Source organism: Neofelis nebulosa, chromosome 2, assembly GCF_028018385.1.
Source record: "Neofelis nebulosa isolate mNeoNeb1 chromosome 2, mNeoNeb1.pri, whole genome shotgun sequence".
NCBI classification, from domain to species: Eukaryota; Metazoa; Chordata; class Mammalia; order Carnivora; family Felidae; genus Neofelis; species Neofelis nebulosa.
This window is the reverse complement of record NC_080783.1, coordinates 125,457,415-125,481,271: the sequence shown is the minus strand read 5'-3', so window position 1 is coordinate 125,481,271 and position 23,857 is coordinate 125,457,415. Positions and strand designations below refer to the sequence as shown.

Sequence of the window (23,857 nt, the reverse complement as noted above, 5' to 3'; positions counted from 1 at the left end):
TGAGGTAGGCATTCTCAAACCCATTTTCCAGAAATAGAAACTGAGATTTTGGAGACATTAAGTATTTTGCCTAAGGTAAGTAGCAGAATTAGGATTGAGTCCAGGTCTCATGAGCCCAGCTTATACCTAAGAAAGCATAGATCAGACCATGTGACTTCTCTATTCTTAACCTTCCATTGGCTTCCCATCACATATAGGGAGAAAACACCTTAAGTTCTTTTCTCAGTTTGCAAAGCACTTGCATGGCTTGGTCCTCCTTGCCTTGCTCTCTGACCTTGTTCCTGTCGCTGTCCCCTCCCTCACTGTGCTCTAGGCTCAGTGTCCTCCTTGCTTTGCCTTGAGCACCCTAGGCATGTCTGCCCCAAAGCCTTTGCACACAATTTCCTGTATCTGCGACACTCTTAACCTCAGGTCTTCGTGTGATTTGCTGTCTCGCTCCTTTCAGGTCTTTGCCCAAATGCCCTCTCTTCAAAGAATCTTATCCTGACAACTTTATCTAAACCAGTAGCTACTGTGTCTGTATCTTTGCCTTAGCTTTGTTTTTCTTGCTGGCACTTACTTTCTGACACTGTACTTTGCCTTTATTTGTTTATTGCTTGGCGCTAATGAATAATGTAAGTTCTGTGAGGCGTATATTCCCACAGCGCAGAACAGTGCCTCACATATAGTAGACTCAAGTATTTCTGTGTCAGTGAATGAATATAACCTAAGAATCCTATTACATTTGAAAGGTAACTTTTGGCCTGATTAAGTAAAATTACCCTTAGTTAAATAAGGCTTTTGAGATACCATTGAAGACTGTTTGAAACTTCTTTGGAATCAAATCTTAGATACTTTATTTATTTATTTTTTTTAATTTTTTTTTTCAACATTTTTTATTTATTTTTGGGACAGAGAGAGACAGAGCATGAACGGGGGAGGGGCAGAGAGAGAGGGAGACACAGAATCGGAAACAGGCTCCAGGCTCCGAGCCATCAGCCCAGAGCCCGACGCGGGGCTCGAACTCACAGACCGCGAGATCGTGACCTGGCTGAAGTCGGACGCTTAACCGACTGCGCCACCCAGGCGCCCCTTAGATACTTTAAAACTAGATGAGGATCTTGGTGATGCACACAAAGCAAGTTACAGTGTTCTCAAAATCATTTGCTCTCACTGCTGCCAAGTGGATGGGACATTCATGGGTCAGTAAGAGAAAAGCTATCTGATTTTTCAGATGTGTTTTATAGGCCTATTATATACAGACAACAAACAAAATTTCACTGCCTCTTAGTTTGAGTTGCAGTACACATTGTCATAGGGTGAAGTGTTTTCAGTCTTGATGAAATAACTTGAAAAGAGTTCTGTCCTCTCCACAACAGACATGCTCTGTGCTCCAGTGTGTATGGTAAACTTTTCTCCAAACTTTTCTGGGAAAAAGTTTAAACCTTAAAAATTGAAAAGAAGGTACAGTTAACAGCCATATTCCCTTTTTACCACTTGTTAACTTTTTTCTAAATTTGTGATCTGTTTCTCTCTTCCCCTGCTCCCTTCCCTCTCTCCCTCTCCATCTCTTTCTATCTTTGTCTCTCTCTCCTCTTCACACACACTGTTGTTTTACTTAGCCATTTGATAGTAAGTTGCAGATATCGTAATTTACCCCTAAATATCTCAGTATGTATTTCCCAAGAACAAGGGTGTTTTCCTATATATAGCCACAGCACTGTTAGTGAAATTAACATTGATAAAGTAATATTAATTGACCTGCAGTCCATACTCAGATTTACCCAATGTCAAAAAGTGTTCTTATATTTTTTCCAATCAAGAATCATGTACCATATTTGGTTGTAATGACTTGTTAGTCTCCTTTAATCTAACATAGGTCCTTTACCCTTGTTTTACCTTTTCTTAATGTCTTTCATGACACTGACGTATTTGAGGAATCGAGGCCGACAGTTTGAGTTTTTCTTGTGGTTCAATTCAGGTTAAACATTTTTTGGTGAGAAAAATGCATAGGTGCGCAGTAAGCTCTCAGTAGTCAAGAAACTGAGAATGAAAAGTAAAGAGTACTTGTTTTCCTCTTTGTTTCTGCAGGATTCTGAACACAAGCAGCTTACTCTGTGACTGTCATTTGAAGTGGTTGCTTCAGTGGCTGGTTGATAATAACTTCCAACATTCTGTGAATGTAAGCTGTGCACACCCTGAATGGCTAGCAGGGCAGAGCATCCTGAATGTGGATCTGAAAGATTTTGTCTGCGGTTTGTATTTTTGTTTTAAAATTTTGTATACTGTACATCTACTGTCTTTTTTATTATTTTATTTTATTATTGTTATATTTTCATCATGATAGGTATACTCTTTAATCCCCATCCCCTATTTCCCCTATCTCCCCTACCTCTCCCCCCACCTCTGGTAACCATCAGTTTGTTCTCTATAGCTAAGAATCTGTTTCTTGGTTTCTCTCTCTCTCTCTCTCTCTCTCTCTCTCTCTCTCTCTCTCTTTTATTTTTTAAACTTTGCTTGCTTGTTGTGTTTCTTAAATTCCACATGAGTGAAATCATATGGTAATCGTCTTTCTCTGACTGACTTATTTCACTTAGCATTATACTCTCTAGCTCCATCCATGTCATTGCAGATGGCAAGATTTCATTGTTTTTCATGGTTGAATAATACCCCATTGTGTATATGTATCACATCTTCTTTATTCATTCATTATAAATGGACACTTGTGCTACTTCCATAATTTGGCTGTGGTAAATAATGCTGCAGTAAACATAGGGGTGCATGTATCCCTTTCAGTTAGTGTTTTTGTATTCTTTGGGTAGATACCTAGTAGTGTGATTTCTGGATCGTAGAGTAGTTCTGTTTTTAATATTTTGAGGAACCTCCATGCTGTCTTCTTCCACAATGGCTGCACCAGTTTGCACTTCCTCAACAGTGTAACAGTGCAATTCCCACATCCTCGCCAACATTTGTTATTTCTTGTGTTTTTGATTTTGGCCATTCTGACATGTGTAGGGGTGATATCTCATTGTGGTTTTGGTTTGCATTTACCTGATGATGACTGCTGTTGAGCATCTTTTCATGTGTCTGTTGGCCATCTGTGTGTCTTTGGAGAAATGTCTTTTCATGTCTTCTGCCCATTTTTTAATTGGATTATTTGTTTTGGGAGTATGCCCTTGTATCAATTCTTTATATATTTTGGATATTAACCCTTTGTCAGATATGTCATTTGCAAATATCTTCTCCCATTCAGTAGGTTGCCTTTTAGTTTTGTTGATGGTTTCCTTTGCTCTGCAAAAATTTTTTATTTTGATGTAGTCCCAATAGTTTATTTTTGCTTTTGTTTCCCTTGCCTCAGGAGACATATCTAGAAAAAATATTGCTGTGGCCAGTGTCAAAGAGGTTACTGCCTGTGCTCTATTCAAGGATTTTTATGGTTTCAGGTCTCACATTTTAGGTCTTTAATCCATTTTGAGTTTATGTTTGTGTATGGTATCAGAAAGTGATTCGATTTTCAATTTCATTCTTTTCTATGTAGCTGTCCAGTTTTTCCAACAGCATTGGTTGAAGAGACTGTTTCCCATGGTATATTCATTCCTCCTTTGTCAAAGATTAATTGACCATATATTTGTGGGGTTGTTTCTAGGTTTTCTGTTCTATTCCATTGATTTATATGTCTGTTTTTATGTCAGTACCATATTAATTGCTACCACTGTGTAATATAACTTGAACTCTGCAGTGTGATACTCCAGTTTTGTTTCTCTTTGTTAAGATTGCTTTGGCTACTTGAGGTCTTTTGCAGTCCCATTCGAATTTCAGGATTGTTTGTTCTAGTTCTGTGAAAGGTGCTCTTGGTATTTTCATAGGAATTGCATTAAATGTGTAGATTGCTTTGGGTAGTATAGATATTTTAACAATATTTTTCTAACACATGAGCATGGAATGTCTTTCCATTTCTTTGAATATCTTTCACCAGTGTTTTACACTTTTCAAAGTCCGGGTCTTTCACCTCTTTGGTTAAGTTTATTCCTAGATGTTGTATTATTTTTGGTACAATAGTAAATGAGATTGTTTTCTTAATTTCACTTTCTGCTGCTTCATTATTAGTGTATAGGAATGGAACAGATATCTGTACATTGGTTTTGTATCTTGCAAACTTACTGAATTCATTTATCAGTTCTGGTAGTTTTTTGGTTGAGTCCTTAGGGTTTTCTATATGTAGTATCATGTCATCCACAAATAGTGAAAGTTTTACTTCTTCCTTACCAATTTGGATGCCTTTTACTTCTCTATATTGTCTGATTACTGTGGCTAGGACTTCCAGTAGTCTGTTGAATAAAAGTGGTGAGAGTGGACGTCCGTGTCTTGTTCCTGACCTTGGGGGAAAAGCTTCCACTTTTTCACCATTGAGTATGATGCTGAGTGGGGTTTTTCATATAAGGTTTTTATTATGTTGAGATATAGTCCCTCTAAACCTACTTTACAGAGGGTTTTTTTCATGAATGGATGTTGTACTTTGTCAAATGGTTTTTCTGCATCTATTAAAATGATCATATGATTGCTTTCCTTTCTCTTATTGATGTCATGCATCACATTGATTGTTTTGTCAATATTAAACCATGCTTGCATCCCAGGAATAAATCCCTCTTGGTTGTGGTATATGATTTTTTAAAATATATTCTTGGATTTGGTTTGCTAATATTTTGTTGAGGATTTCTACATCTATATTCATGAGAGATAGTAGTCTGTAGTTCTCTTTTTTTATAGTGTCTTTAATTGGTATCAGGGTGATACTGGCCTTGTAGAATGAATTTGGAAGTTTTCCTTCCTCTTGTATTTTTTGGAATAGTTTGAGAAAGATAGGTATTAACCCCTCTTTAAATGTTTGCTACAATTCATCTGTGAGGCTGTCTAGTCCTGCACTTTTGTTTTTGGGGAGGTTTTTGATTATTGATTCAATTTCATTGCTGATAATTAGTCTGTACAAATTTTGTATTTCTTCCTGCTTTGGTTTTGGTAGATTGTATATTTCTGGAAATTTATCTGTTTCTTCTAAGTTATCTAATTTGTTGGTATACGGGTTTTCATAATACTCTTTTACAGTTATTTGTATTTCTGTGGTGTTGATTGTTATTTCTCCTATTTAATTAGTAATTTTGTTTATTTGGGTCTTCTTTTTTTTAATGAGTCTTGCCTAGAGGTTTATCAATTTATTGGTTTTCAAAGAACCAGCTCCTGGTTTCATTGATCTATTGTTTTTTTAGTTTGTATGTCATTTATTTCTGCTCTAATCGGCACTGTTTCCTTCCTTTTGCTAGGTTTTGGTTTTCTTCTTTTTCTAGTTCCTTTAGATGTAAGGTTAGGTTGTTTGTTTGAAATTTTTCTTGCTTCTTGAGGTAGGCTTGTATTGCTATAAACTTCCCTCTTAGAACCACTTTTGCTGCATCCCAAAGTTTTTGGACGCTTGTGTTTTCATTTTCATTTGTTTTCGTGTAATTTTTTATTTCTTCGTTAACTCATTCATTCATTCATTCATTCACTCGTGTAAAGATTTTATTTTTAAGTAATCTCTACACCCAGGGTGGGGCTAAAACTTAACGACCCTGAGACCAAGAGTTGCATGCTCTACAACTGAGCCAGCCATGTGGTCTGACACATTCATTGTTTTTGTTTTGTTTTGTCTTTGTTTCTTTTAATTTTAGAGAGAGAAAGCACAAGTGGGAGACAGGGGGAGAGGGACAGAGAGAAGGGGGGAGAGAGAGAGAGATTGATTCCTAAGCAGGCTCCATGCTCAGCGTGGAGCCTGGCACGGGGCTCAATCCCATGACCCTGGGATCATGACCTGAGCTGAAATCTGGAGTTGGATGCTCAACCGACTGAGCCACCCAGGTGCCCCCCATTCGTTGTTTTAATGGCATGTTATTTAACCCCTATGTATTGTGCTCTTTCCAGATTTTTTCTTGTGGTTGATTTCTAATTTCATAGCGTTGTGGTCAGAAAAGATGCATAGTACACACTATCTTAATAACAAAAGTAAAAAAAAAAGAAATTAAACCAGAATGCTTTCTCACCATTTCCATTTCTCTGTGTTCTTCTCTAAAATTTTTATATTGTTGTTAATCGTAGGTTAAATTTTCTGTTCTTTGACTTAGTATATCATAAGTAGTTTTTTTCCTTTCTTGTGTTCTTCAGTGATCATTTTTAATGTCAGTATAATAGCATCTTTATGAATGTAGGCCTTCACTTTTAGGGAGTTGTTAACCTTAAAATAAATTTCCAGTAGTAAGATTCCTGAAACAAAAAAGTAATGATTTTTTTTAAAGTAGATCTTAAAAAGTGCTACCAGGTATTTTACAGAAAGATAGCACTTGTTAAGTTGTCACCAGCAATGTATGAATATACTAGGTTCATGTTGTTCCTGTTTTTCATGCAGTTTCTTAAGACTAAGGTGTTGGCATTTTTTGGAGGGGAAAGGCGGACAGTCATGGAAAAGTTGTCATGATTCTGACACTCATAATTTCAAGTATATATCTATATTGTTCTTTTCTCAAGCTTGGACATTTTTCCTTTACACTTACATTTCGTTTAAAGTGGAATAACTGATTCTTAGCCTTGGCAGCAGAACTTTTAGATCAGTGTGTTTGTGTTGCATGTCTCTAGTATCTGATCATTTAGATACCCATGTATGGCCAGATCTGTTTTTATAATCTCCTTAAAGATACTGAGGACACTTGGAAGTTCAGGCCCACAAAATGCTTATTTTTTTTTTACATATTAATGACATATTATTTATGAATCGTAGTATATTAGCCAGTCCTAAGCCAGTCTTCAGTTGGACATTTAACATGTTTGATATTTCTCACTATTTTAGGTGAGAGTTACCCACATACAAAGTATATTATGGTTGTTACTCCCCATAAAATATAATAGAATCATAATCCCTATTTTCTATATTGGCACGGAAAAGAATGAGTGTTGTTATATACATATTTTTATATGTAAGCTCTGTGTATACACAAGAGCTAATAGGATTAGAACTTGTCTTGAAATTCGAATCTGGGTTTTTCTTTTTTCCCTGTAACTGGTAATACTTAAGGAAGGACATTCTAAGCATACGTGACTGTAAGGGATAGTAGAAAGTGGTGCTAAACCCTAAAGTCTGAAAACCTGGGTTCCGGTTCAGCACATGTCTCTGAATAAGTTGTTTGACCCTCTGGGCCTCATTTTCCTCATCCTTAAACCAAAGAATTGGATGCTAGCTCTGTAGTCTCTGTCTTAATATGCCATTTTGTAAACAGAACGCACAATTTTACATTATTTGTTTCAAAAGCTGTGGAAGCAAAAATAAATAAGTGACTTGGCTCCTGCCCCATTTTTTTTCTCTTAGATGATTTTCTCAAGCCACAAATAAGAATGCATCCTGAAACTACAGTTGCTCTAAGAGGCACGAACGCGACTCTGACATGCACTGCAGTGAGCAGCAGCGATTCGCCCACGTCTACTGTGTGGCGCAAAGACAGTGAAATCTTGTATGATGTCGATGTTGAGAATTTTGTTCGTTATCAGCAGCAAGCTGGAGAAGCTCTGGAGTATACGAGTGTCCTACATCTTTTCAACGTGAATTTCACAGATGAAGGAAAATATCAGTGCATTGTTACTAACCACTTTGGTTCTAATTATTCTCTTAAAGCCAAGCTGACTGTGAATGGTAAGGAATTCTGCTCCCTGATAGTTTTATAGTTAGAAGGGTTTTTCATGTTCAATTTTTGAACCACCTAACCAAGAAAATGAGGCTAAACCTGACACTTAAGGGGGGCATTTTACTGTTTTGTCTTTAGGGTTGTGATAATATATAGACTGGATTACCATTTTGCCTACTTACTGTCCCTAACTGCTCTTTGGTTGAGGATAAGGGGCAATTCCATGGCCCCAGGAAATAGGCTACATTTATTGTTATTTACGCTTTTGAAAAAATTCTTTGGAAATTCTCTATTCTTTCTAGAACCATAATTTGGCTCTTAAAACTACGAAATTTATTCCTGACACTGTTCACAGGGCTTTCTAATAATTGGGAGTATTTAGGGCATTTCTAGGTACAGTATCATTATCATTGTCTGAGTATAGTCACACAGAATCATTTTTTAAATTAATGCTCTTTTTCACTGTGGTTTTAAAAATAAATAAATTAATAAATTAATTAATTAAAGAAAATAAAACCTCTCCAAAATAGTTTAATCTATCCCCTATCAGATTGAATAATTAAAATATTTTGGGTTTTGTACAACCAAAAGATGTATTTGTGTCTTTCTCTTTTTTTTTTTTCCTAAAGATTTAAAAAAAAATTTTTTTTAAAGTTTGATTTTGAGAGAGAGAGACAGAATGCGAGCCGGGGAGGGGCAGAGAGAGAGGGAGACACAGAATCCATCTGAAGCAGGTTCCAGGCTCTGAGCTGTTAGCACAGAGCTTGACGTGAGGCTCGAACTCACAAACTGTGAGATCGTGACCTGAGCCAAAGTTGAACACTTAACCACCTGAGGTGCCCCAGGATGTATTTGTGTGTTACTTCTGTGTTGTTCTATGAGATTTTTGAAAGCATAAATTTTTTTTTATCATGCATTTGCCATGCCAGCTTTGTAGATGTTAGTTTGGAAAGCACCATTTAGTATCTTAAGTAAGTGTAGCAAATAGTGAGTTCTAAAATATGGAGCCCAGAAAGGTTTGTGGCCTTCTGCCTTCCTTGTCCCCATCAGAGACATCAGGTGGATGTGGCATGCATTCTGGAAGAATTTAGTCATCACTGTACTCCAAGTATTCTGAGGTTTTGGGAGAAGAGATGCCCTCTGAACTTGTATTTACTGTTCATCCAGAGAGCATGTCTTCTCAAAGAAATAGAGTATTTACAACAGTTGATATTGTGCCTAACAGATTGTCTCATTTATGTGTGTATGTAAATATGTGTATGTGTATTTCCCCACCCACCCACTTTTTTCGGTAATCTTCTCTTGGAACAGAGATGCCATCTTTCCTGAAAACTCCAATGGATCTAACCATTCGCACTGGTGCCATGGCCAGATTAGAGTGTGCTGCAGAGGGGCACCCTGCACCTCAGATTTCCTGGCAGAAAGATGGTGGTACTGATTTTCCTGCGGCTCGAGAAAGGCGCATGCATGTCATGCCCGAAGATGACGTCTTCTTCATTGCCAACGTGAAAATAGAAGACATGGGAATCTATAGCTGCATGGCACAAAACAGAGCAGGAGGCCTCTCAGCAAATGCCTCACTCACAGTATTGGGTATGTGTGCTGCCCTGTGGTTCCCTGCTTTGCTTGGAACCTTTTTATAGGGGGCCTGCTCTGATCTTAATGGTGAAAAAAAGTCTAAGTTTCAGATTTTAATTGTGATCCTTGTATCTCTGTCACTGTATTTTGCCAATACACATGGGGTTATGTCAGCCTAGGATATCTGTGGATCAGATAACTGAAATCTGCGAAAGTAATGAGGGCAGAATTAGAGATCTTCATCACATGAATTGAAAATTCGGATCCCTTTATCCTGTCCCTCTGGAAGGTTTCTACTTCATGTATATGTTTTTTTACCTGTTCAGCAGTGAGTTGGCAGTTGTTTTATACTGCTTCATAGTGAACTCAGGGCAATGTAATTGTTTTTCCCATATTTTATTATTTTTTAATATAATGTCAAGTTAGCTAACATACAGTGCATCCCTTAGTTCATTTTTTTTTTTTTTTAATTTAATGCACCAAAAATGACCTGTCTTTTGGTTAGATGTCCTGTTTTCCTTCCATTGTGTCCCTCTTCTTTCTGTGTTTTGGTAAAGTGTCTTTTCCCTAAAGAGTTCCCTTGACAAGCCTGTTTTTTTTTTTCCTTATGAGAATACTTTTCTTCATGGGACTCAAATCAAAGGCAGAGTCTGCTTTCTAGTTCTCTATTCCCCTAGATGTTAGTTTTTTTTAAGTTTGTTGCTTTGTGTTACTTACTTGCATAATCAGAAAAATAAGTTTGTTGTTTTAAAAATTTAGAATATACAGAAGATTAGAAAAAGGGAAAGTCACCAAAACACTGTTAAAGATTTTGGCGTGTTCTGGACCTTTTTTTTTTTTTTTTTTTTTTTTTTTTTTTTTTTTTTAATACATTTTCACGTAGTTATGTATACCTACTTCTTTCCTCTTAAATATTGTGTCAGAAGGGTTACTCTATCATTAAGTCTTGAAAAAAATACCATGTGGCTATACTATACTCACTCATTTTCCCGCTAGATTTAAAGATCTTTTTCTTTTGGGGCACCTGGGTGGCTCAGTCGGTTGAGCGTCCGACCTCGGCTCGGATCATGATCTTACAGTTTGTGAGTTCAAGCCCCACATCAGGCTCTGTGCTGACAGCTCAGAGCCTGCATGGAGCCTGCTTCAGATTCTGTGTCTCCCTGTCTCTCTGCCCCTCCCCAGCTCACACTCTGTCTCTCTCTCTCTCTCAAAAATAAACATTAAAAAAAAAATTTTTTTTTAAAAAGATCTCTTTCTTTTATGTTTAAAAATTGCACCAATTTCATAATAAACATCTTTGTGTATAAATCTTTGACTTCCTTGCTTAGGATAGCTTGCCCAAGGTAGAATTAGTGATTTTTGAGGCTTTTGCTTTTCTGGAACACAAACTTCAATCCTCCTACGGGCATATGAAAGTGCTTACTTACTTCATTAACACCTCATTTGTCTAATTCAGTAGAAATCAATAAATAAAATTGTTTAACATGATTCTTTTGTACATCTTTCTGTAAGAGACACCCTCATTTATCAGACCCCTGGAGGACAAGACAGTAACCCGAGGTGAAACTGCGGTATTACAGTGCATAGCGGGAGGAAGTCCTGCTCCTCGCCTCAACTGGACCAAAGATGATGGGCCACTGCTGGTGACAGAACGGCACTTCTTTGCTGCAGCCAACCAGCTTCTCATCATTGTAGATGCTGGCCTGGAAGATGCTGGAAAATATACCTGCATCATGTCTAACACCCTTGGAACAGAACGTGGTCACATTTACCTCAATGTCATTTCATCCCCCAATTGCGACTCTTCCCAGAGTAGCATTGGGCATGAAGATGATGGCTGGACCACAGTTGGCATTGTCATCATTGTTGTGGTCTGCTGTGTTGTGGGCACCTCTTTGATCTGGGTCATTGTTATTTACCACATGAGAAGGAAGAATGAAGACTATAGTATCACAAACACAGGTGAGTGGTACCAGTTAACACCAATGGCTTGTACTTGAGTCAGGAACATAATGTAGGATTTGTCATAAAATATAAAAAGCTATGGAGCTTTGATACTTTACATGTGGTAGAAGGAAGAGTTTCTTTCTTAAAGTGTCCTACTTCCTCCATATAATAGAACCTTTCTGATTAATAATTTTAAGAATTTGTAGATATTCCCCCAAGACTTTGCTCTCATAAACACATTACAGGTACACCTTCTTTCTTTAATGCCAAGGGCTCATTTCCATCATAGCTTCCCTTTGGGAAAGAGTGGAGCTCTTATGACTGGGGTCAGCCTTTCATAGCCCTCCCCCGGAAATCCTGAAAGAGAACAAGTCAGTCAGATAGATGGTGAGAGTTTGCCTATGGATAAGATTTTAGACTTCAGGTTCTGCTTCTTTTAGTAATACTTTTTTTTTTTTTTAATGTTTATTTATTTTGAGAGAGAGAACGTGTGCATACATGAGCGGGGAAGGGGCAGAGAGAGAGAATCCCATGCAGGCTCTGCACTCTCAGTGCATAGCCCAACGTAGGGCTCAATCCCACGAACTGTGATCTCATGACTTGAGCTGAAATCAGGAGTAGGATGCTTAATTGACTGAGCCACCAAGGCACCCCTTAAAATGAAGCTTTGAAAAGAATTTTAGTGAGAAATAGTTTAGGGGAAAATTCTAAGAGCTGTCGAGTTCCTAGGTACATAGCATTTTCCTGGCCAAGAGTATCAAAGTAGAACACATTTGCACAATGTCTTCTGAGTGTTGGCTTCAGTCACCTAACTTTATTTGAGAGTTATAGATGTCTCTTTTACAGAGGAGCTTAATCTGCCTGCAGACATTCCCAGCTACTTGTCTTCCCAAGGAACACTGTCGGAGCCACAGGAAGGCTACAGTAACTCTGAGGCAGGCAGTCATCAGCAACTTATGCCTCCCACCAATGGATATTTACACAAAGGCACTGATGGTAATGATACTTTGTTGTATATGCTTACAATTTCAGCTTATTCTGTTGAGTTTAGTTTTCAGTGTACCGCTTTCCCCATTAACCTGAGGCAACAGCCACAGGAAGGCTACAGTAACTCTGAGGCAGGCAGTCATCAGCAACTTATGCCTCCCACCAATGGATATTTACACAAAGGCACTGATGGTAATGACACTTTGTTGTATATGCTTACAATTTCAGCTTATTCTGTTGAGTTTAGTTTTCAGTGTACCGCTTTCCCCATTAACCTGAGGCAACATTTTAAAAGTAAGATACTCATGGAAAACATTTGGCTGCATGCAAAATAGGATGGAAATTGACTGGAAATTGATTGGATGGAAATCTTAACAGAGAAGAAAACCATCTGACAGAAAGGAGAAACACATCCCAAATCAAGGGATTGGTGCACACAGCAAAGGCTCCCAAACCAAAGTAGGAGATGCTCTAGAAACTTTTCTCAGGTGTCTGATCCTTTAAGGCATGAGCACTCTTCAGACCATATCCAGGGAGGTTTGGGTCTCCTGCTGGTAGGTTGATACTAAAGTTTGAAGGGCAGTGATGATTATCAGCATATGTTGGAGAACAGCAGAGAGATACAACATGTTCCCTAGTTAAATGAATCCCACTTCTCAATACTACTACTCTCCCTCGCTCCACCCTTCCTGCAGGGAGTGACAGAGCTCAGGGAGATGAATTAAGGGATAGAGGAATTGGGTTTGGTTCCTAGTTTCTCTTTCCAGCTCTGGGACCACGAACAAGTTACTTAAATCTGAGCTTTGTAACTTTCTCATTTTTAAAATAAATAAGCAATGTCTTATAAAGCACTTCTCTCAAGATTTTCATAGATTCTTTCAACAAATCTGTGTAGTTCTTCAAGTATTGTTCAAATGAAAGGCCTATTCTATTTGTACAGAGATTGTTTAGGCCGAGGGTTAACAGAATTTCTCGGTTTAATCGATAAATTGGATTTTATTTTGGCTTTCCATGGAGAGGGGGCTACTGCTAGCACTTAAAAGCATCTTTAAATGTCTCTACTCTTTGAAATTGGTGGGCAATAACACTGCTTTCTGGGCTAAACTAAATTACTTCTAGGTCTCTTCCAGTTCTAACACTGTTGCCTGGTCAAGAACAATTACTTGTTCTTTATTTCTCTCTCTCTTTCCTGTCTTTCATCAGTTTTCAAAACACATAACTGTCCAGGGAGCTCATTATTAAACTTTACTTCTGCCAAACATGTGTATATCAGGCAGGACTCTTGACCATCAGAGGCCTTCTCGAGGGGTACTTTTAGTAATGAGTGTTGCTTAACTCCCTGATGGCACAAAAGGGATGCGGGTTTTTGTGAAGTCATCATAACTCCTTGTTCTCTGCTTTAGTTTGCTTAACTCAAACATGTGACTTATAGCACAGTGCCGCCTTATCTTGGCCCTTGATTTGGGCCTGACCTGTACAGGCTGGACAGAGATGGTTTAACCTAGCATTCAAGAGCATGGGCTCTGGAGCCAGAGTGCCTGAGTTCAGATTTCACCTCCTTACCATAACAAGGTGGAGGCATCTATGAGCAAGTTACCTCGTTTCTCTGTGTTACAGTTACCCCATCTGTTAAATGGGGATAACCATAGTACCTACCTCATAGGGAGGTTGTGAGGATTAAATTAGTTAATTCACAGAAAGACCGTGAAACGGTTTATTGAATAAGTGCTGAATCAGTGCCAACTATGATGATAATGATGGCGGCTGGTGAAGGAAACTGGTAATTGGCAAAGCTGATTCCTTAACTGAAGGATTCTTTCCTTTGTTGTCATCAGGTGGCACTGGCACCCGGGTTATTTGCTCTGATTGTTACGACAATGCCAACATCTACTCCAGGACCCGAGAATACTGTCCGTACACCTATATTGCCGAGGAGGATGTTCTGGATCACACGCTGTCTGGCCTCATGGTCCAGATGCCCAAAGAAACATATTTGGCACATGCTCCCCAAGATGCCCCTATCTTGGAGAGCCTGGTGTCATCAGCAGACAGAGAGTTGGCCGCCTTTCCCGCCAACCATGAGAGGATAAATGAGAAGAAACTTCCCTCCACACAGACGAACAGTGGTAAAGGGCACAGCGTTTTTTGTTTATTTTGCTTTGTTTTTACCCTCCCCTACTTGATTTTTCCTTCTGATTTGACAGGAAGCAAGCCAATTGGTATAATGTAGTAATGAGCTACTATTAGCTGGTGTAAGCTAGAGCCAGAGATTTTTAGAGATAAGGGTTACAAAGAAGTCTGTATCTGTAGGGTGGAAACAGCTTTTGTGGGAGTATCAAGGTCACACTCCTAAAGCTTCAGAAGCCGTACAGAGAAAGCTTCTAAAAGGTGTCATATGGGTGTTAATTGTTTCTTCCATCCTTATGTAAATAATGGAGATTGGAAATGCTAAGGATATAATCTGGGCATAGTTCGGTGGAGGTTTTTATGGAGAAGATTTAAAAATGTTTTGGTCATTGTTCTCTCAGGTAAACATCGAATGCCAGGATCACTTAGCTGGTGCTGTGGGGTGTTACGATCCAGGGCCATAAGTGAGGAGGCAGTTTTGGGATAGTGTCTGCTGGCCCACATGGCCTGGGAAAAGAAGTATATGTTACATTGTGCAGATGAGGCATTTGCTGACAACTCTTTCTAGACCATGAAGGGCACTCCTTAGCATGTCTTCCTGTCCCTCCAGGCTTTTCATCAACTGTCACCCTCTTGTCAACCTGAAATGGAAGAGCACAGGAAATTGGGGAGGGGGAGGACTATAGGTGCATCCTGGGGTGGTGGGTCTGGTGGGAGTAAATGATCTGACATGGGACTTTTAAGATACATGCTCTGTTCTTTTTTTTTTATTTATTTATTTAAGTTCTTATTTTTAGCAGTACATTTTTTCTTAAGTTTGTTTATTTTGAGAGGGAAGGGCGTGGCAGAGAGAGGGAGAGAAAGAATCTCAAGCAGGCTCTGCATTGTCAGCACAGAGCCTGAAGCAAGTCTCGATCTCACAAACCAGGAGATCATGACCTGAGCCAAAGTCAAGAGTAGGACGCTTAACCGACTGAGCCACCCAGGAGCCCCTGAATTTTGAATAAATATATAATAATTAAGAAACCCTCTCCAAAGATTTCTAAAGAGAATACAAGTCAGAGAAAAGTATATTGTCACTGAAGTTCAGTGCCCATGTTAGAAGTGTGCCAACAGTAAATCCATGTTCCTGTGTCTTGAAAGAGGTACACACATACGAAAAAATTTTAGTAAAAGCAAAAATGCAGTGCATCTTTTTCCTAACTTTGGGGACATCTTATTGTTAAGCTGGTCTGTAAGTGAGGAAGTGTGCAAATGAATGCTCTGGTGCCCTGCTCATTCCTAAGTGGGGTGTTCTAGCTCCTTCCCACTCAAAGTGTGGTGTCAGCTTTGGCATCACCTAGGAGCTTTTAGAAATGCAGACCGAGGTTCCCACCCCAGACCCAGTGAACCAGAGTCTTTATTTTAGCAAGATCCCCAGGTTATTTGTATGCATATTAAAGCTTAAAAACCCCTGTGCTGGTCTACTTTTCCCTTGGGTTTTGTTTTTATTTCTGAGTGTTTGTTTCCAGAATGTTTGGCTCACTTTTTCCAAAATGCATCCCCATGAAGTTAATATAACTTTCAGCAACTGATATTTGGGGAAAGAGTTCACCACTGCAGTAGATAAGGTGAATGAGAAATGCGTATTTTTGAAACCACAAAGTACAGATAATCTGATTTAAAATTGCTGCTTTGGGTTATTATTTTGTTGTTAGAATTATTGGCATGCTAGAAGCTGGAGGGAAGTGGTTGTTTATTTTTAAAAGAATTTTTTTTAACATGGGCATTTGTTATTTAAAGATGTAATGGCTGCATTGAATGAGCAATTTTTGTCTGTGTGTCATGCAACTTTCACGACAATATGGATGCTATTTTAGTCTGTTTCCATGTGTCTAAAGCATTTTATTTTTAAATTTTTGTAGCGGCAGAGCCACTAATAATAGATGAAAGGAGAGGACATAGCTCCTGGTTTCAGTAAATAATTGGTGAAGTTTGTTGGGTAGAAGGGCTTGAAAGACCATGGTTCCCGTTTCTATTTTGTTTTCTTTTGTTAATTGTTGCTAAGAAGATGGCAAGTATACATTTGCTCTCAGTGTCCTTATTCAGGAATATTGAGCATCTTTTTTTGGAGGATTTGGATAGAAGAAAATTAAGTTTTAGACCATTCGTTTTGAACTTCCATTTGCCACTGATTATTGTCTTTCATTGTCAGAAACATTGCAGCGGCCTCTGTGGAGCGCAAGCAAAGAACGAGGCCTGCCTCATCCTCCCTTTTCCCAGCAGCCGGTAATTGAGTCACCGCAACTCCATCAGAGCGAGGGTCTGGCGGAGAGCGGTCCAGATTGTTCCACATCCTCCATGCCCTGTCACAGGTTGCACGACCACACTTTTGACTTTAGTAGGACTCGGAACATTCAAGACGGTTGTGAGGGCACATGAAACCCACTCCAGGATGAAATCTGGGCAAAGACTCAAGGTAATTAATTTTGTATTTACTACCTCAGAGTTCAGAAGAAACCCCGAAGTCAGCATTTGCTTTCCCTATCTGCAGTTACATCTGACCACACCAAGGTGGGCCGGGCATTTGTTTGGGCTTATACCTGATGAAGAAGGGGTAATGGCTGACAGAAATGGGTACATCTAATAAAACACATACAGCACGGGCAGAGGAAAATACAGGACAGATGTGCCTCCTGATGGTTCCACAGGGATGTGCCCAGCTGTGCATTGCCTATTAGGAAGAGTCTCATTGCTGCTTAACATGCTGGATTGTCTCAACCTGCGGAATGATTCTAAGAAAACATCACTGTTCTGTTTTGTCTTCCAAGGAATACAAATAACTTTGGAGCCCTCTGGGAAGTGTGTCTGGGATTCTTCAGTGGTTTTAAGCATATAGTTGAGATTGGGCTTTGATATTCAAGGTCTTTGATAAGAATCCCAGGCATGACCAACTGTTACCATGTCAGTGGGTGTTGTATTCTTGTGAATCTTTTTTTTTTTTTTTTTGTCCCTATCGCCCAGGGATCTTATTGTAAATACATGTGCATTTATAAATAATTTTTGTATTCATTGACCATATGTGTTGGCTGTATTGTAAATATTTTTGATATGCCAAAATTATATATAATATCCAGTTATAATATTGACAGCAGCTTCTCAGACCACAGATTTTGTATAACTCGGTTTAGTGAACCTAAAGACTTTGCTTAAAGTTTTAAAACTGTATTTGTTAAGAAGTATATGTACAGAGGCAGGGTACCTAGTGATTGCGTACACACAAACACAATCTTGGTGTAATTAACCACTTGCTTCATACCTAAAAGTTCATACATCTAGTCATTTGCCATCTATTTACGAGTGCCAGGTAATACTACCTTTCTAAGCATAAAAAGACTCAAAAGACTAGCAGTCTTGTTATAGCTGTGTGCACATAGACAAAGGAAATTTTCTTTTGGGAATATCTTCTTTCAGCAAAGTACGTTGTTGACGAGGAAACCAAAGATTGCTTCTTTTCTATTTGTTTGTTTTTTTTAAATAATATCTCTTCTACCAATGCACAGTATATCTTAAGAAGGGAAGAGTGCTTTTGGGAGTCATTGAATGTGCACAGATTCTTATACTATAAAGCTTTAGAGTGGTCCTTGTTTTGTACAAGTGATTATTTAAGCCAAAAAGTTCTCTTGAATTTCTGTGATAGCAAAAAACTTTCTGTGAACAAGATCTTCACACTCTAACGGAATGTAATGGACCAAAGTTCTTTTTTTGTCTGTGCTTTCAGATTTTCTTACCTAGGCTGTCAGATCCTGTCCTCTAAACCTAGTGAGCACTAGTTACATCCTGGATAACTTCCATCACTGAAATGCAAATCTCTGTTTCTAAGTTACTGTGCATTTCAAGGGTTCTAAACTCATATAATATCTTCGCTTTTTGCCAGAAAGTTGAATTGCACACTGGTTTTCAATCCTCAGTTTTTTTCTCCCATAGACAGCAGCACCTCTTTAGCTGTTTCTCCTGCCAAGCCTTTCTCTCTTTCCTTTTTAAACTGTCAACCTCTGTTCATTTTTACTTTGAACTTCTTAAATATCACCATTTTTCTCTCCTTCCAGTTTGTGACTCCTCTTCTTCCTTACCAGCGTGCACTGTGGTCTGTACGGGACTGACTTAGAGTCAGGACCTGGATTTTGTTCCCAGCTCTGCTCCTTACTGGCTGTGCAGTCGGGGGCGAGTCTCTTCACTTCCAGCCTGATTTTCTCGCTTATGAAACGAGGGCATTCTGCTAGCTAGTCCAAAGCCCTTTCCAGCTGTAACGTCCTGTGAATCTGTGATCCCTCCAGGAGCCAAGGAGGATTATGCTACTCCAATAAAAAGCTGCTTTCATGGGACGTTTGTTAGAGTAACGGGTGGTGCTGCTTCCTCTGACTTGAGCCAGACTCCCTTCCTCCATAGCAGGGGTGACAGCATAAGAAATACTCACAACTAGAAGAATCACTCTGCTTTGAACCAGTCTCAGCAAACAAAGAGTCTTGACTCGATGGAAGCCACCAACTGCCCTCTCGAGCAGCAGCTCTGAAGGCTAGTGCCCCAGCACACCACAGCATCAGAGTCCGTTGAGGCCGCACTGTGGCTGATTTGTGGCTAGTTCGTGACTCCCTCACCTTTCCAGTGTATTCAAGGTTACCCTGTCACTACCCTGAACTCCCATTCAGAATCTGGCAGACTTTCTTGAGTGTAAAGGTGTAGTTATAGCAAGATTGTTAAGGGTGATAGGGCCAACAAACAGGCTGCAAACCAGTGTTCTAGAAAACTTCGAAGACAAGAGCACTGCCTCTGCCCTGGCAGTGGTCCTACTACTTCCAGGACTGGTCTGGTCTCCTGAACGGCCAGGTTCACCCTTACATCACCTCAAACAGCTGAGATGTCCTCCTAGATACTCCTAGCTTGCCTAAATAACCAAAAAAAACGAGTCAAGAATTTGTTTAAATATCAAGAGCCTTACCCATGGTCTTAAAAAATAATAATAAATTTAATAAATTCTAATCTTAGGAAAAGAAATTCCTGAAATTTTTCATTACTGCATATGCTTTTGACCAAGAAGTGATTTAACCCTTACCCGTAGACAGGGTTAGTGGCTCATCAGTGTTTCCTCCCAGCATGTAAGGTCTGCCTAATGCCTCTTGAATCAGGGATGTTGCAAAGCCAAGCAAGTCAAAATGCGGAGAGAAATACTCTCTTGCCCCTCACCCAGTTATCACCCTGTATCAGTAGGGATGCCTAAGTCCTCTTAATTTGTGCCCCTCTTAGACTGATTCTTTAAGTCTATCTGGAAGAAGAAATAGCATCTTTAACTCCATGCCTTCCTGGCACATGGTCTACACCTAAGCCATTGGCTTTCTGTCATTCAGCAGCTTCTAAAGTGCTTTCCCTAGTGTGCAAGTTACTCTATGGGATACAAAGTATCAGAAACCCTCTAATGTGCCATCTCAGAGTGTTTTATGTGTATTTTTCTGAAAGGTAACTTTAATATTTAAAAAGAGTTGCCTTCATACTGCCTGTTGGTGGGTTGTAAAAGGAACATTAAGATATTGAGCAACTTAGACTCTTACCCATTTTCCTAAGAGATGGGAGATGCGATAAGTCTTTAATTACTTAAAGTTTTGCCATGAAATAGGATTAAATTCACTATTTTTATTCCTGAGGACCGGGGTCGTATCTGCCGCCATTCTGTGGGGCAGAAGTTACAGGGAAGTACAGTATACACTTGCCAGTAATTCTATATTAACTAATTCTCTAACAAATTCATCCAGTAATTGGAATAATCAGCGTTTTGTGGGAAAAGTACACTCAGAAGCCAAATGATCATCGGTTCGTAGCATTGAAGAAATTTCTACATTGAGAATGGGAATATGGGCGAGATGACTGTTAGATCTCTCTCAATTTTATCATTGGAAATTTCCAGAAGCAATCTGACAGTCTGAAAACTTTTTCCTTCAAAGTCTTTTATATACAGTAAGTATAGAGCACTAAAGACATTTTTTTCAACTAAAGAGTTTTGGTTTTGGGTTGACATAAGGAGCCTGTTCTGTGCTAATGGCTGAAACCATGAAACTCTGGGCTTATTCTTCTGCAGAAATCTATAACTAGTTACTAACACAAATGGCATTACCATAATAAAAACTTTAAAAGTCTATATAATATTATAACCGTCCTTTTTACTCTTTAATTTTATTCCTGTTTCTTCTTACCAGCAGGACTCCGATTGGAATGGGGTTGGAATTGTGGTGTTCACACCTAGTATTTTACCCAAGTGTGTTATGGCCTTTTCCAAAATAATTTTAATATCCACAGAAATGCTAGAAGGTAATGGAGCCACAGAGGTAAATTTACTGCCATTTCATGCTACGTGCTCCATTTCTGAGTTTGCTCCTCAGTGCAGATTACAGGGGTAATTGTGAAGCAGTTGGGCCTTACGAGGTTGTGCTGAGATTTTTGGCAACCTGTAAGGAATGTCTCATTCTTCTGTGACATGGCCTCTTTCCAGTCTGGCAGATGTTTTTCCCTCCTGCTTCTAACTTAGAACTTTTTTGTTTAGAGTGCAGTCTAAACCACCATCAGTTAGCCTTAATTTTTTTTTTTCTTTTTTGGACAACTGCCTGGTTTGTTGACAAAAATAACAGGTTCTGAATTAAGAGATGTATTATAAGCTGCTCTTTACAAAACAACACCCTTGAGCCCATGAATCATCTGGAGATTCTGTGAGTGATAAGAGGTCAGTGTGTGTGTGTGTGTGTGTGTGTGTGTGTGTGTGTAGTAATCTTTGGACCTGCTCCCTCAAGGTTGTGTGTTGAGTGTGTCTTAGCAATCCTAATAATCTCCACCAATGAGTGGGGTGAAGGTGAAAAATCATCTTGATTTGAGCCTGTTTTTAGATACAAAGAGTAAAGTGATCTTTTGTCAACTGTAACTGTCTTGAAAGAGAAATTGATCATCAGGTGGTCAAGTGCTCTTGGAGTATCTCTTGGCTGCTTAAAGTGGCCTCTTGATCCATAGAAAGACTATTTCTACCCTCTCCTTTTCCCCCTTTATCCCACCGGAGGACATTGGTCCAAGTAGCCCTGGTACTAGATGTACCTAAAGAGAGTTAAAAGCCAAGTTGGTGTTCAGTGTGATCCTTTCCTAGTATCTATTTATATTTTCTCACACATGAGAATGTATATTTTATAAAGCATGTGTTTGTTTGTCTACCTGTTTGTCTACTGTAACATGTCTTCAATAAAGCTAAAATACATTATCATTTTCTGGTCTTCTCTTGCCTCAAGTATAGGAGGGAAATGGTGCATTTTTCAGTTTGTGGTCCTTTGAGAGGGTCTCCAAATAGATGTGCAAGTTATTGCCCCTCTCTAATTTCTGTTGTGTTTGAGTCACAGACTTTCTTGAGCCTGCCTCTGGAACACTCTGCACCCATGAGCTGCCCAAGGGCTGGGGCTCTCTGCCTCCCTCCTGTTGTCCACCCTGGCATCTAGCGATGCCTGGCAGAATGGAAACACACTTCATAGTTCATTAAAAAATAAGAATGCTTCCTACACAAGGAAGGATTTGAAGGCAGCATTTTCGAATTCAAAATTAGCAAAATACTTGAAGAAGCTTTGTTTTCTGGTCAGCTTCCTCACTGTACTGTGTTAGGGGCTATTTCTTTTGAGACTGTCAGAAGCCCCTCATTTATTCCTTGAGGGCTGGACCCATCGTGCACTTCTGCTGCACTTTATGGGGCACGCTCCACCGACATCATCTATTCGAGTCTCACAAAGCTTCTCTAAAATGTAGATTGGATAGATCATTTTAATCGCCATTTTTTTGTAGTTAAGGAAATTGGCTTGAGATGATCACTTACACACGTCAAAACGCTTTTGGGCAGTAAAGCCAGGACTTGAATCCAGATTTTCTGATACACATTCAGCATTTGCCCCACTGATACCTTCTAGCTCGGGACAGATACTGTTGTGTCTGTAGTCTTCAGAACTATTTGAATACAAAGCCCTCTGGACATCGATAATTTCCAATATGGTGAAGTTTGGACTGGGATGTATACTGGAAGCTGATTTTTACAATATTCCTGATTAAGAAAACACTCAATTTCTTCTCTGACAAGGTGGAATGAAGGAAAATGCTATAGTTTCTTCAGTATTTTTTGTTTTGGAAGGGGATGTACTGGAGCCCAAGTAGCCGCATCCTGCTGAGTTATGCAAGAGACTTGTTCACACTCGGCTGTTTAGAAGCTTCTAACCCAGTGCTTAAGCTGCCTGTGCTGCTGGGCTAGTGGCCATGGACCAACACTTGTGTAAAGTACAGTAAGAATTTCTAGAAAAATGAAACAAGACAAAAGACAACCATAACATTTTTATTATATTATTTTATTAATAATTTTATTAAATTACAGATTTAACGGACATAAAATCACTCTGTCAAACTGCTGTTAAAGTTTCTAAATGTTACTCTTGATTTCTGTGTTTTGTCATGGACCAGTAGCAAATAGTTTATGGATAGGCACTGATCTGCAGACCACTTTTACAGGAACAGTGCTATAACCACGTAATGACATGGTTATGAGTCATGATGGGGATTGGTCTCCCTCATTTCTGGAGATTCCTTTTATTCTTAGTAGTTTGAAACTGAGGACTGGGCTTCTGTCCCTTGAGGCCTTCCTGACTGGAAGCAGCGATTTAAAACACCTTTTCAGCTCAGCCAGCAACCCCTGCCCTAAAGCTGCTTGCTTGCATGATGGAGTGTTTTGTTTGTTTTGCTTTAAAATTTTTTTTTTAATGTTTATTTTTGAGAGGTAGCGCAAGCAGGGGAGGGGCAGAGAGAGAGAGGGAGACAATGGAATCTGAAGCCGGCTCCAGGCTCTGAGCTGTCAGCACAAAGCCCGACGTGGGGCTCGAACTCAACGAACAGTGAGATCATGACCTGAGCCAAAGTCAGGATGCTTAACCAACTGAGCCACCCAGGCACCCTGCATGGTGGAGTTTTTGGTAGCATCCTGCTTGTTTTCCTGCTGTCTTTCTGGCCAATGCACTCCGGCTGGGCTGCTTGTGACTTTTGTTATAAGGGAAACTGTCACAAGATAGGTTAAGGGGAAAAGGAAGTGCATGGGTCATCATAAGGCTAAGGGAAGAGGAAGTACATCATGCTGGGAGGGACATGGTCTGACACAGGGGATCTGATGTGGACTTGGGTAATCACTGCTGTGATTGCCTTCGGTAAGGCTCCACTGGGGAAGTTTCAGCTGCTATTGGAGGTGTTCAGCCAACCAAGAAATATTTCTTGAAATCCCCAGGACAGAAGGTTCTCACTTTATTTAGTTCACCGACCATCACCAAGACTAGTTGCACTTCGACAAAAAGAGGCAAATAGGAAGCATTGATCACAATTATTGCCAGCAGGAAATAATGCAATAATAGCAAATACATTCTGTCTGCTACCCTTTCCAGATACTGTTAAGTGCTTTGGCCCTTGATCTTCACAACTGTCCCTTTGAGGGAGATATTCTGACTCCCATTTTA

The 23,857-nt window shown here is 39.4% G+C and overlaps 1 protein-coding gene across 1 annotated transcript in view; it reads left to right on the top strand.

Annotated features, from left to right (window-relative positions):
- LRIG2 (leucine rich repeats and immunoglobulin like domains 2) overlaps window positions 1-21,588 on the top strand; it is a 64,854-nt gene extending 43,266 nt beyond the window's left edge. The window contains exons 12-18 of the mRNA XM_058716178.1: window positions 2,071-2,234; window positions 7,367-7,687; window positions 8,991-9,272; window positions 10,770-11,219; window positions 12,051-12,200; window positions 14,027-14,317; window positions 16,513-21,588. Coding sequence (XP_058572161.1) covers window positions 2,071-2,234; window positions 7,367-7,687; window positions 8,991-9,272; window positions 10,770-11,219; window positions 12,051-12,200; window positions 14,027-14,317; window positions 16,513-16,739 — 1,885 coding nt within the window. The 3' untranslated portion in view covers window positions 16,740-21,588. The remainder of the gene's footprint in view (window positions 1-2,070; window positions 2,235-7,366; window positions 7,688-8,990; window positions 9,273-10,769; window positions 11,220-12,050; window positions 12,201-14,026; window positions 14,318-16,512) is intronic.
- The last annotated feature ends 2,269 nt before the right edge of the window (window positions 21,589-23,857 follow it).